We start from the raw sequence: 13,732 nt of genomic DNA, 5'->3' as shown, positions 1-13,732 counted from the left end.
AAATGTCAGCCAAACCCATTGATTTTGGCCGGACCCGCCAACCAGCTCATGTGTATGGGGATTTCAATCGTCCAATCCTTTTGTTCTTGGGGACAAAAGCTGCTTTCAGAGGCTTTCTACTATCTCCCCATTCAGGACACATGCGTGCTCATCCATGTGTAGGAAGAAGATGGATAGATAATAGATTTCCCTCAGCAGCTATCTAGTATGACGGCCAGCCTAGGGTACATTCACACGACCGTATAATTTTATCCGCATTCGATCCGCATCTGTTCCGCATTTTGCAGAATAGATGTGGATCTATTCATTTCTATGGGTGAATAAAATGTGCGGATTACGTTCATTATGTTGTCAACATCCGTGTTTCCGCATTTCTAGTCCACAAAAATATGAAGCTTTAGGCCTCTTTCACATGGTGCGTTGTGGGAAAAGATGCGGGTGCGTTGCAGGAAAATTTTTCCGCGCGAGTGCAAAGCTTTTTAATGCGTTTTACACGGGTGTGAGAAAATTCGGCATGTTTGGGACCCGAACCCGGACTTCTTCACAGAAGTTCGGGTTTGGGATTGGTGTTGTGTAGATTTTATTATTTTCCCTTATAACATGGTTTTAAGGGAAAATAATAGCATTCTTAATGCTTAAGTAAATTAGGGATGGAAGGGTTAAAAAAATATATATATTAAACTCACCTCATTCACTTGTTCACGCAGCCCAGCTCGTCTTCTTTCTTCTTCTTTGAGGACCTGGGAGGAAAAGGACCTTTGGTGACCTCACTACGCTCATCACATGGTCCCCATCCCGATCATCACCTAGCAACCATGTGTGAAAATCGCACCGCATCCGCACTTGCTTGCGGATGCTTGCGATTTTCACGCAGCCCCATTCACTTCTATGGGGCCTGCGTTGCGTGAAAAACGCACAATATAGAGCATGCTGCGATTTTCATGCAACGCACAAGTGATACGTAAAAATCAACGCTCATCTGAACAGCCCCATTGAAATGAATGGGTCCGGATTCAGTGCGGGTGCAATGCGTTTACCTCACGCATTGCACCTGCATGGAATTCTCGCCCGTGTGAAAGGGGCCTTAGGGGTCCATTCACACGTCCATGAATGTGTCCGCACCCGTTCCGCAATTCTGTGGAACAGGTGCGGACCCAATCATTCTCTATGGGGACGGAATGGATGCAGATAGCACACTATGTGCTCTCCGCATCCGCATTTCCAGAGTGCGGCCCCGATCTATCGGTCCGCGGCTCCGGAAAAAATAGAACATGTCCTATTCTTGTCCGCAATTGCAAACAAGAATAGGCAGTTATATAGGGGTGCCGGCCTGGTGTATTGCGGATCTGCAATGCACTACGGACGTGTGAATGGACCCTTAGGCCTCCTACACACGACCGTATGGCTTTTTCAGTGTTTTGCGGAAATGGAATGCATGCGGAGTACATTCAGTTTTTTGCAGACCCGTTGAAATGAATGGTTCCGTATACGGACTGTATACGGAATGCAAAAAGCGGCCTGTGGGCAGGAGGCCTTACTACTATTGTCCGCACAGATCGGTCCACAGCCCTATTCAAGTCAATGGATCCGCAAATTGTGGATGACATACGGAATGGTTTCCGTATGTCAGACGTTTTTTGCGGATCCGCATCTTTTGCGGACCCATTGAAACGAATGGTTCTGGATACGGACCATATGTGGAACGCAGAAAACTGCCCATATATGGAAAGCAAAATACGTTTGTGTGAGCGAGCCCTTGGACTACTCCTTCCCCTGGCACTGGAAGGAAGCAAAATTCTGAAAGTCACAGCAACATAAGTCAGTCTATTTTTAGGGGTGTTTGAAAAACATTTTTATTTTCCTAAAAGGAGAAGACTAGTATTGAGTGCTCTGGTCTTAATTTGTTCTGCATGGGCGTGAGATGTACGGCAATTATTAAGAGGTGCATCCAGCACCTCTAAGTAACTGTGGCACGTGGCAGGCCAAACATGTGGCAGAACTGCAATTTCTGGTGTAAGATGTGGAGGTTTTATGACATACTTATTGTGAAATGAGTCAAGTCATGGAGGTCTTGGCCACATCCTGCCTCCTCCCGCCCATGCTCCGCTCACACTTTGGTGCAGATTTTGTCTCAAACTGGCACTTATAACAAAATTTGCAACCTTTGCAAATGTTGTAATCAATAGTGTGAAGGAAAAATGGGATTTAGAAATAGCTGTGCTCATGGAAAGTTCATAAGAGCTTGGATTTGTGTAAAGATCTAAAAGTGCATGAATCTGCCCTCTAAATACAGTATGTTGCCGTTTAATTTATGTTGTCATATGAATACTTCACGTTGGCTAATACTATACATCTGAACATCTATTACTGTTCATTACAGGAGTGTCTGCACAGCTCACCAGTGCACGCCTGCGCAGGAACACGTCTGTGGGTACACCATTCTGGATGGCACCAGAGGTAGGATGATCTGTCTTACATTGACATGAATTAAATATTTAAATGGTCCTCTCCCCAATCATTTTCTTCATGGCTGCCAGCTACAGCCTGGCTATAACTGTAAGATACATTGCTGGCAATGTTCCCACTAGGCCTTTGTAGTTAGTGATCAGGAGAGTGAGGCACTTGGGCGCTGTTCGCAACACAGAACCACAACACATAAGTACAGCATCTGGTTAGCTATAAATCTGACAGATATCCAGGACCACATATAATCTAGGGAAATTGTATTAAACAGCATGCAGGTCTAGCACAGCAAAGGTTATTGTCTACTTTCTTGGGGGTCTAGGGTAGTGAAGAGGTTAATGTCTATATTCCTGGTGTTTCCGGGGCAGTGAAGGGGATATGTTTGGATGACCGGTGGACTGAGGCAGTATGGGCTGTAGTGTCAGCATCCCTAGTGATCTGGGGCAGTAAAAGGGTTATTGTTCCTATTCCTGGCGATCTAGGGCAGTGAAAAGATGAATGTCAAAATCCTTGGTGGTCTAATACAGTGAGGGGATGCCACTTTTCCTGGTGGTCTGGGACAGTGAGGGGAATACTGTACAGATCCTTTGTGGTTTAGGACAATGTAGGGTTTAATGTCTCGGGCAGTGAAAGTGTTAAAGGGGTATTCCCATTTGGAACATTTATGGCATATCCACATATGTCATAAATGGCATATGCTATAAATATGTGATTGGTGCAAATCCCAGGTCTAGGACTATCTCCAGAACAGGGCCCCGTTTCGCCCCGCTAAGAATGAGCATGCACAGCTCTCTCCAGTCACTTCAATAGCACTTCCAAAAATAGCCAAGTCAGAGGACTCTATTTTTGGTAGTGCTATTGAAATGAACGGAGAGAGCCAAGCAAGCACAGTCACCTCTCCACTCCTGGTTGGGTGCGATGGGGTCTTATTCTGAAGATAAGAGTGTGTCCTAGAGGTGGGACCCACAACTTCCTTGAATATGCAATAAATGTCCCAGCTGGAACAAGCCCTTTAACGTTAGCATCCCCTGCGGTCTAGAGCAGTGATGGGTTTAATGTCTGTATACCTGGTTGTCTTCACTAGTGAAAGAGGTTAATGTAAGGATCCCTGGCGGTCTATGGCAGTGAAAGTGTTAATGTCAGTATATTTTGTGGTCTACAGCAGTGTTGGCATTAATGTAAATATACCTGGTGGTCTATGGCAATACAATGGTTGATTCCAGCATACCCAATATCTAGGGCAGTGAAGGGGTTAATTTAAAGATCGTAGGGAAGTCATATGGCAAATTTTAAGATTCTTGGTGGAGGGCAGTGAATGAGTGCATGGGACGAGGCAGAGAGATGACCATGCAGCTGTACCATTGAGTAGCTAGAGCAGTCAGGACTCATGCGCACAAGCGTGTGTGCCCAGTGCCCCTATTGCGGACCCATTGGCTAAGAGACCCAGTAACAACTGCAACTGCTGTGACCTCTATAACTATGTCACAGGCTTAGCTGTAGTTCCACATGCAACCTTGGACACATGCTGTTTTTGGAGGAAAGCGGACATTTTGTTTTAATCCCGTACAATCTCTTTCAGTAAAATTTTATAGACCATTTGGAAGAGAGGCATCTTCAATCAAGCAACCAACCAATACGTATAGCAGAGTATAGCAAAAAGATTAATTTGGGAACTGGCAAGACAATCACAAAAATGAGTGCTAGTGCTTAGAGAATATCTTCCGAAATATTACTGTTTAGTTGCAGCATACTTACAAAATCTCTGTAATTTTTTACTAGATTATAAATCTCCTGTAGTTGTTAAGAAACATTAAAGGATATTACCAGGGAATTATTATTTTAAGGTGCAGAATGGGTTAAAAAAAAAAAAAGATAACCATTACTCACCTTATGCATCATTTACACATCAGTGTTCGGTCAGTGTTTTCCATCAGTGATTGTGAGCCAAAATCGGGAGCCCCCTCAGATATATAATATAAGGGAAAGATCTGCACCTGTTCTGTGTTTAGAGGCGCACCTGGTTTTGGCTCACATTCACTGATGGAAATCACTGACCGAACATTGACGTGTGAATGAGGCCTTACCGATCCCCTGCTGATGCTGTTCCAGTGCTGTTCTGGTCCCCACTGCTTTCTACTTCCAGGTCTCGCCGGAAATGATTGTCTGCTCTGCCAGTCACAGGCTGAGGCGGGTCACTGCTGCTGTCAGTCACAGGATGAGGCGGGTCACTGCTGCTGCCAGTTACAGGCTGAGGCGGGTCACTGCTGCTGCCAGTCACAGGATGAGGCGGGTCACTGCTGCTGCCAGTCACAGGCTGAGGTGGTTCACTGCTGCTGCCAGTCACAGGCTGAGGCGGGTCACTGCTGCTGCCAGTCACAGGCTGAGGCGGGTCACTGCTGCTGCCAGCCACAGGCTGGGGCGGGTCACTGCTGCTTCCAGCCACAGGCTGAGGCGGGTCACTGCAGCTGCCAGTCACAGGCTGAGGCGGGTCACTGCTGCTGCCAGTGACAGGCTGAGGCGGGTCACTGCTGCTGCCAGTCACAGGCTGAGGCGGGTCACTGCTGCTGCCAGTCACAGGATGAGGCGGGTCACTGCTGCTGCCAGTCACAGGCTGAGGCGGGTCACTGCTGCTGCCAGTCACAGGATGAGGCGGGTCACTGCTGATTCCAGTCACAGGCTGAGGCGGGTCACTGCTGCTGCCAGTCACAGGATGAGGCGGGTCACTGCTGCTGCCAGCCACAGGCTGAGGCGGGTCACTGCTGCTGCCAGTCACAGGATGAGGCAGGTCACTGCTGCTGCCAGTCACAGGCTCAGGCGGGTCACTGCTGCTGCCAGTCACAGGATGAGGCGGGTCACTGCTGCTGCCAGTCACAGGCTGAGGCGGGTCACTGCTGCTGCCAGTCACAGGATGAGGCGGGTCACTGCTGCTGCCGGTCACAGGATGAGGCGGGTCACTGCTGCTGCCAGTGACAGGCTGAGCAGACAGTCCAAGCCATTTCCTGTGTCGACCCTGGAAAACAATTTAATGTTTCCTATCAATGTATCTTGACAACTACAGGAGATTTATAACCCATTAAAAAACTAAACAAAAGATACAAAATTTCAAAATTGATAACTATGATGCAGCTAGCTGCCTCCAGGCGGTACTAAACACTGGAGAGCATCAGGGAATAGAGTGGCACCCATAATGTCAGCAGCGGGGGGAAGCTGTCACCTCTCCTGACATGTCTGTTTTAGTAACTACTTGCATTCTCCATTTAATAACCATTCTGGAGCATATTTTCTTATGACTGTATGTTGTGCCATTCCTTTTCTTATTCCTTCTAGAAGTTTATAAATGAATTGCCTACAGTCTGTAATAAAGGTCCACCTGGGTTTAGGTGTGTCCCTGTACAGTCTGGCAATATCCAATCAGTGCTGCCAGTGTCAGACTATGCAGGGACACCCCCCCAACTGATAACACCCATCTGGACCTTCATTGCAAACTGCAATTCATGAATTCTAACTGGAATAATAAAGGAATGACACATCACAGAGTCATACAAATAGATGCTTCTGAATTGTCATTACATGGGGAACCCATTTTTATTGCACTAAAAAGCCCCTTTAACAAGGATTGATAAAGAACTAAATTCATTGCTTGCCTTGCTATTTGCAGGCCTTACTTTCTGATGTCCTGTGGAAATGCTGTGTTTGTGTTCATTGCTGTCCTATTTCCCTTCAAAATTCCCATCAGAGTATTCTTTGAACGTGTTCTCCGTGTATCCGATTATGTTGGAAGGGGATAATTGGAGTTTTTTCCTGCCACTCATGAGCCCTAATTCAAAAGGCTGTGGATGGCACCCGGGGATTCGAGGTCACATTTGGGTTAATAGCTTTCGGGCTGTTTACTTTTATTCACTATTTATCTAAAATTAACTCCCATGATTTGGATAGATTGTACATACAATACGTAATCAATGACATCTTTAAAATGTGACATAATTGTGCTAGATTGTATATATAATTGTATATAATATGTTTTATACTTATTATGTATAAGTGTGACCTGTTCTAGCCCTCTGGGCACCCCAATGGCCTACTTACCAACCTTTAAAAAAATTCTAAATCAGAACATTTAAGCCACACCTTAGGGAACACTGTAACCTTCTAGGAATGCTTCCCCCAAAGGCCAGTTTTTAGATATGGTTTGGGTAAGCTATGTCCCTTTTTTTTGGTCCAGTTAGAAGTATTGTCCTGGCAAAAATTGGGTCTCTGGATAGGTCGGAGTCCCAAAAATTTAAGTTAGTGGAAGCAACACTGCAGGGATGAGCTCAGTCCGCTACAAAGTTGATGGAGCTGTCTGCTTCTGACGCTGAGTTGTAGACGAACAGTTAATAGGCCATTACTTAATAAAATGTGGACAGGAGGGAGGGACTAGAACAGTTCAGAAGGAAAGGTGTAGGGTAAAAAAAATATATACATAAACCTCTCAAATGTATGTATACTAATGCCATAAGCCTGACTAATAAAACTGGGGAACTGGAATTAGTGATGTGTGAGGAGGACATAGTGGGAATAACTGAGACATGGCTGGATGATAGCTATGACAGTGGGAATAACTGAGACATGGCTGGATGATAGCTATGACTGGGCGGTTAATGTACAAGGTTACAGTCTGTTTAGAAAGGATCGTCAAAACCGGAGAGGGGGAGGGGTCTGCCTTTATGTAAAGTCCTGTCTAAAGCCCACAGTCCGGGAAGATATAAGTGAGGGCCATGAACATGTGGAGTCACTGTGGGTAGAGATACATGGAGCTAAAAACAATAATAAATTACTAATAGGAGTTTATTATAAAACACCTAATATACCAGAGTCCACAGAAAATCTACTACTAAACGAGATAGACGAGGCGGCAAATCATAATGAGGTGGTTATTATGGGGAATTCAACTACCATATCTCATAAAGGAAACAGGTTCTTGTCAATAGCCAAAGACAATTACCTCTCCCAAGTGGTTCAGGACCCGACTGGAGGGACGGCCATACTGGACTTAGTATTAACCAATAGGCCTGACAGAACAACAGATCTGCAGGTTGGGGGATACCTGGGAAATAGTGACCATAAAGTAATAATCTTCCAATTATCATTCAAAAGAGCGTTTCTACAGGGAGGAACAAAAATACCAAACTTCAAAAAAGCTAAATTTAGCCAACTAAGAGATGCCATAGGCCTAACTAACTGGGACAAAGTCCTCAAAAATACAAATACAGCCACAAAATGGGATATATTTAAAAGCATCCTAAAATCTCATTGTGAGAGCTACATACCGTATGGGAATAAAAGGTTAAGGAACAAAAAGAAACCAATGTGGATAAATAGAACTGTAAAGAAAGCAAATGACAAAAAGAAAGCATATAAATCACTAAAACAGGAAGGTAGCGAGGAAGCACTGAAAAACTATAAGGAAAAAAATAGAACATGTAAAAAACAAATAAAAGCGGCCAAACTAGAGACCGAGAGATTAATTGCCAAAGAGAGTAAAACTAACCCTAAATTGTTCTTCAATTATATAAATGTTAAAAAGTGTAAATCTGAAGGTGTCGGCCCTTTAAAGAGTAATGAGGGGGGAGTCGCAGAGAGTGACGAGGAGAAAGCAAAGCTGTTAAATATTTTTTTCTCCAATGTATTCACTGAGGAAAATAAACTGTCAGATGACATGCCGAATGCAAAAATAAGTTCCCCATTAAAAGTGTCCTGTCTGACCCAGGAAGAAGTACATCAGCGACTTAAAAAGATTAAAATAGACAAATCGCCAGGACTGGATGGCATACACCCCGTATAATAAGGAAATTAAGTAATGTCATAGCCAGACCCTTATTTCTGATATTTGCGGACTCTATACTGACAGGGAATGTCCCACAGGATTGGCAAATGTGGTGCCAATATTCAAAAAGGGTCCAAAAACAGAGCCTGGAAACTATAGGCCGGTAAGTTTAACATCTGTTGTGGGTAAACTGTTTGAAGGTTTTCTGAGAGATGATATGTTAGAGCATCTTAACAGAAATAAGCAAATAACGCCATATCAGCATGGCTTTGTGAGGGATCGGTCATGTCAAACTAATTTAATCAGTTTCGATGAGGAGGTAAGTTCTAGACTTGACAGCGGCGAATCAATGGATGTCGTATATCTGGACTTCTCCAAAGCACTTGACACTGTACCACATAAAAGGTTAGTATATAAAATGAGAATGCTCGGACTGGGAGAAAACATCTGTATGTGGGTAAGTAACTGGCTGAGTGATAGAAAACAGAGGGTGGTTATTAACAGTACACACTCAGATTGGGTCACTGTCACTAGTGGGGTACCTCAGGGGTCAGTATTGGGCCCTATTCTCTTCAATGTATTTATTAATGATCTTGTAGAAGGCTTGCATAGTAAAATATAAATTTTCGCAGATGACACTAAACTGTGTAAAGTAATTAACACTGAAGAGGACAGTATACTACTACAGAGCGATCTGGATAGATTGGAGGCTTGGCAGAGATGTTGCAGATGAGATTTAACACTGACAAATGTAAAGTTATGCACATGTTTTAATAAACAGCAAACTAAGCTGCAAAAACCAGTGTCAGGCAGCTGCTGCCAAGGCCAATAAGATAATGGGTTGCATCAAAAGGGGCATAGATGCCCGTGATAAGAACATAGTCCTACCACTTTACAAATCGCTAGTCAGACCACACATGGAGTACTGTGTACAGTTCTGGGCTCCTGTGAACAAAGCAGAGCTGGAGAGGGTCCAGAGGAGGGCAACTAAAGTAATAACTGGAATGGGTGGACTACAGTACCCTGAAAGATTATCAAAATTAGGGTTATTCACTTTAGAAAAAAGACGACTGAGGGGAGATCTAATTACTATGTATAAATATATCAGGGGTCAGTACAGAGATCTCTCCCATCATCTATTTATCCCCAGGACTGTGACTGTGACGAGAGGACATCCTCTGCGTCTGGAGGTAAGAAGGTTTGTACACAAACATAGAAGAGGATTCTTTACGGTAAGAGCAGTGAGACTATGGAACTCTCTGCCTGAGGAGGTGGTGATGGGGAGTACACTAAAAGAGTTCAAGAGGGGCCTGGATGTATTTCTGGAGTGTAATAATATTACAGGCTATAGCTACTAGAGAGGGTTCGGTGATCCAGGGAGTTATTCTGATGCCTGATTGGAGTCGGGAAGGAATTTTTTTATTCCCCTTAAGTGGCGAAAATTGGCTTCTACCTCACATTTTTTTTTTGCCTTTCTCTGGATCAACTTGCAGGATAACAGGCCGAACTGGATGGACAGATGTCTTTTTTTGGCTTTATGTACTATGTTACTAACCCCTTTAAGGCTACTTTTGCAAATGTGTTTTTGCCTGATCCGGCAGGGATCAGCAAAAAACGCTTTCGTTATTGATAATACAACCGTCTGCATCCGTTATGAACGGATCCAGTTGAATTATCTTTTAAATAGCCATGAAGGATCAGCATTAAAACCATTGTAAGTCAATGGGTGCCGGATCTGTTTTCTTTTGTGTCCGAGGCGCCACCATTGACTTGCATTGTGTCTCATGTCGGATCTGTTTTGCTCCACAGTTTGCAGCGGTTTTCTTTCTGGTATGGGAACGCAACCAAACGGAATGGAATGCATTCTGGTGCACTCTGTTCCCTTCAGTTTACGCTTTGTTCCTATTGACAATGAATAGGGACAAAACGGAAGCGTTTTTCTCCGGTATTGATATCCTCTGCCAGATCTCAATACTGGAAAACAAAAACGCAGATGTGAAAATAACCCAATTAAGGCATAGTGCATTGGGTAGTGGGAGCCACTGTGAGTTTTGCTATGGGGTCCTATAATTTTTATATACACCCTTGCCCAGAAGTCTACCCCTAAATAGAGTATAGTAGTATAAATAGTCAAGTAGAGCATTATCTTGATGAAGTCGTCCTCCCAGCTTCTAGAATAATAGCCAGGCCCAGTTCCATTCAGTAGTTACAGTTTCAATCTCGCTTTCTTACTTGTGCTCTCTATAGTCTCCATCCTCTCTGGTGGCTCTGTCCTATCGTTTGTATTGTTTTACAAATATTTATTCCATCACGGAGCTCATTAAAATGTAAATCAGGTGTGTGTCACCCATAACAATGTGAATACAAAATAAATGATTACACTTGTGTTTCCTTCTCATTGCATCCATGAACGGAGGCTTCAAAATACCAATGAGTTTGACTCTACCCTTTGGAATGTCCTCTACGTCCCTTCGGTTTTCATCTGACTTGAATTTAATCACTGCCTTTTCAATGTATGAAATATAAGGGAACAGGCAGAGCCGGGACGCTGGGGGTCGACTTGAATTCTGACTACTTGGAAAGCAAAGTACTCTATGTATGAAATAAGAGACACCGAGCAGATTTTTTTTTTGTAGGAGCAACCACTTCTGAGATAGTCTAAGCAAGATGCAAGAGGAACTAAGAGTGACTAAATAGTGTAGAAGTTAATAGTTGAAGAGGTTGTACCAAGATTTGGACTTAAGTGTCTGATCAGTGGGGGTCTGACCACTAGGACCCCCATGATCATGATTATGGGGGTTCTGTGCCTCAACCCAACGTACGAATGGAGTAGCAGTCAAGTATGCCTGCTGCCATTCCATTCATCTCTATGGGATTGCCAGAGTACTGTACTCTAGAAGCCCATAAGAGAATGAATGGGGGACATAGGACTCCTGTTCTCGTAATCAGTGGGGGTCCCAGCAGTTTGACGTCCACTGATCAAACACTTATTCCTTAGCATAGCATTTATAAGTACCGTAATAATCTTGGGATAACGAGCAAATCTTTGGCAGTTCGCGGCAATAAAGAGGTTAATGATGAAGTTTGTGGTGATCCAGGGCATTGAAAGTTTTTATGTTCTACTCTCAGGTTAATACTAGGGATTCAATGCTTTGTGGCCACAGGAAACAAGGGCCGTGGACAACTAGTCTGCCATCCAGACCTGTCCTGAAAAGAACCTTTGAATGACTAGAGATACAGACATATATTACTTATCATCTTTAGCATTTATTACGGTTTTCCAATTTATCCTTTTGAAAATTTAGTAAATTCTGGATAAGTTACCAGAGAAAGCAAGCAAAGAAGGTTGGCAATCTAAGGGCGCACTCAGAGGTGCACCACCAATGAGGCCAGGTGAGGCGATTGACTCAGGCAGCACCAGGTAGGGGTAAAAGGCGTGCAGCGGAAGGGCCATGGGCACTGGGTGCTTTCATTGTGGCAAAGTGGTTAGGTTAAGAAATTGGCATTGGGGCCACCGTTTCAGTTTTCGGTTAAGGCAGCAGAAAGGCTAGGTGCAACCCTGGGTGCACTCACATGCTACGGATTGTGGTGCAGAAATTCCCACAAAATCAGTTCCATTCAATTGAACGGGGCAGGAAGCACATGGATTACTGCACGCCCCATTCAGGTGAATGGAACGGATTTTCAATAGCTTTTTCACATTAGCACTATTTATGTCCATTCTTCTGCTCTGTTATTGGAGAAGAAGGACGCAAATAATAGAAGTGCTGGATTCGGCACATAACTGACAGAAACCGGTCCTAACATCCCATTGACTTTAATGGGATCTGTTCAGTTTCCATTTGGGAGAACGTTTTTTTGTGTGGAGAAAAAATTCCTGCATGCTGGACTTTTCTCTCCACTACTGTATTTTTGACTAAGGCTTATTGTACATGAACGCGTGTGCTCAATGGGTCTGCAAATCCGAAGATGTGGAATGAAAGCACGGAATGGAACCCTACGGAAGCACTATGAAGTGCTTTTGTGGGGTTTCATCCCGTACTTCCGTTACGCAAAAAGATTGAACATGTTCTATCTTTTTGCGGAACGGCCGGATCGCGGACCCATTAAAGTAAATAAGTCCGCGATCTGCAGCGGCTGCCGCAGCACGGCCACGGGGAGCACACGTTTGCGTGCAAGAGGCCTAACTCTTTGCCGAAGGCCACACACAGAAGTTAGCAGGCCCTTGTACCCTTGATATGACCTTTGGCTTTAGTTCAGGTCCTTTGACAATATCCATGGCTTCTCATACAATCTTTGAGAAGATTTTCCTTTGCCCATATTGTAGGCTGTTAGCCCAGGAGAGGCATGTGTTAGAGTAGGCCCTATCTGTTGGAAGCCAGCTTGTCACCGGTAGATGGGCCCGAAATATTTTTGATCAATAATATGCGCAAAGAGCTTCTATTTTTTCTCACAGTGAGTATAGCAACCATGCAGTTTATTTAGCATTCATTATTTGGTTATATCTTTGTGCATTTGATTGAGCAGTATGCTATTACTTGTAGTTCTATTGGATTGTGTTTCAGCCAAGGTAGCGTGCACCTGCGTTCTCATATCTATACATTATGGAGTGCTGGTTCATTTATTTTTTATTTTCCTTTGCAAATAAGAAGACACCAGTAGTATAAATTGCACTTGGTAAGTGAGTGTCTTGTTACAGATTTTGCACTGGGGCCCAGGAGCTTCTCCTCTGTTCACTTCTGTTCATCCTTTGCCACCTCTTTCCCGTACAATCCACAACAATCGGTCATTAACCATTTATATTCTAGGAAACTAGAAATTAATGCATTGAATAAAGGAACTAAAATGTTTGAACCTCATAAAATGTTCTTCTGGTGCTTTGGCATTTAACTGTTGGGGGCCTGTTTTGGTGAGCTTCTGATTGCAAATCAGTCCTGTTTGGTGGGTCAAACACTGAGATGTCATTTAGCTTAATTAGAGAAGCAGACCGGGCAGCATTCAGCTCACTGCACGGGTATGGCTCCAGAAACAATGTTATCACTGGGGAAAGTTGTGGTCACAGCAGGGCAACTGAAGTTATACATGGCGCCCACTCAAATGAATGGAGGGCCATGTAGAACATGGCTGCAAGGAATCCTTCAAAAGTGGAAGTAAGTCTTTGCCTTGACTAATAGAGGGGACCCTCTTCTATGATATCCATATGGTTTGGTAGGGCATATGAAAATTGGGTTGTTATTATGAGAGGAGTAAGTTGAAGCAAGTTCTGAAAAGTCAAGACCTTCCATTATTTGCATCCACATTAGCAAGGCACTTTAAAGGGAGTCTGTCAACTATTTCTACCATCAGTAGCCAATGTCAATGTACTGTAGCTCCCTCAAACATCATTAAAACCATACCTTTATTATCTTAATCCCTGAATCTCACCCCCAGAAAATGAGCTTAGAATTATATGCAAATGAGGCA

General features: G+C 43.8%; 1 protein-coding gene across 1 annotated transcript in view; it reads left to right on the top strand.

Moving 5' to 3' along the window:
- The window catches only part of MYO3B (myosin IIIB), a 342,729-nt gene that overhangs the window by 36,509 nt on the left and 292,488 nt on the right, over nucleotides 1-13,732 (top strand). Inside the window, exon 6 of the mRNA XM_044304441.1 lies at nucleotides 2,381-2,457. Coding sequence (XP_044160376.1) covers nucleotides 2,381-2,457 — 77 coding nt within the window. The remainder of the gene's footprint in view (nucleotides 1-2,380; nucleotides 2,458-13,732) is intronic.

This window comes from Bufo gargarizans, chromosome 8 (assembly GCF_014858855.1).
Source record: "Bufo gargarizans isolate SCDJY-AF-19 chromosome 8, ASM1485885v1, whole genome shotgun sequence".
NCBI lineage: Eukaryota > Metazoa > Chordata > Amphibia > Anura > Bufonidae > Bufo > Bufo gargarizans.
This window is presented reverse-complemented; position numbering and strand designations above follow the sequence as displayed.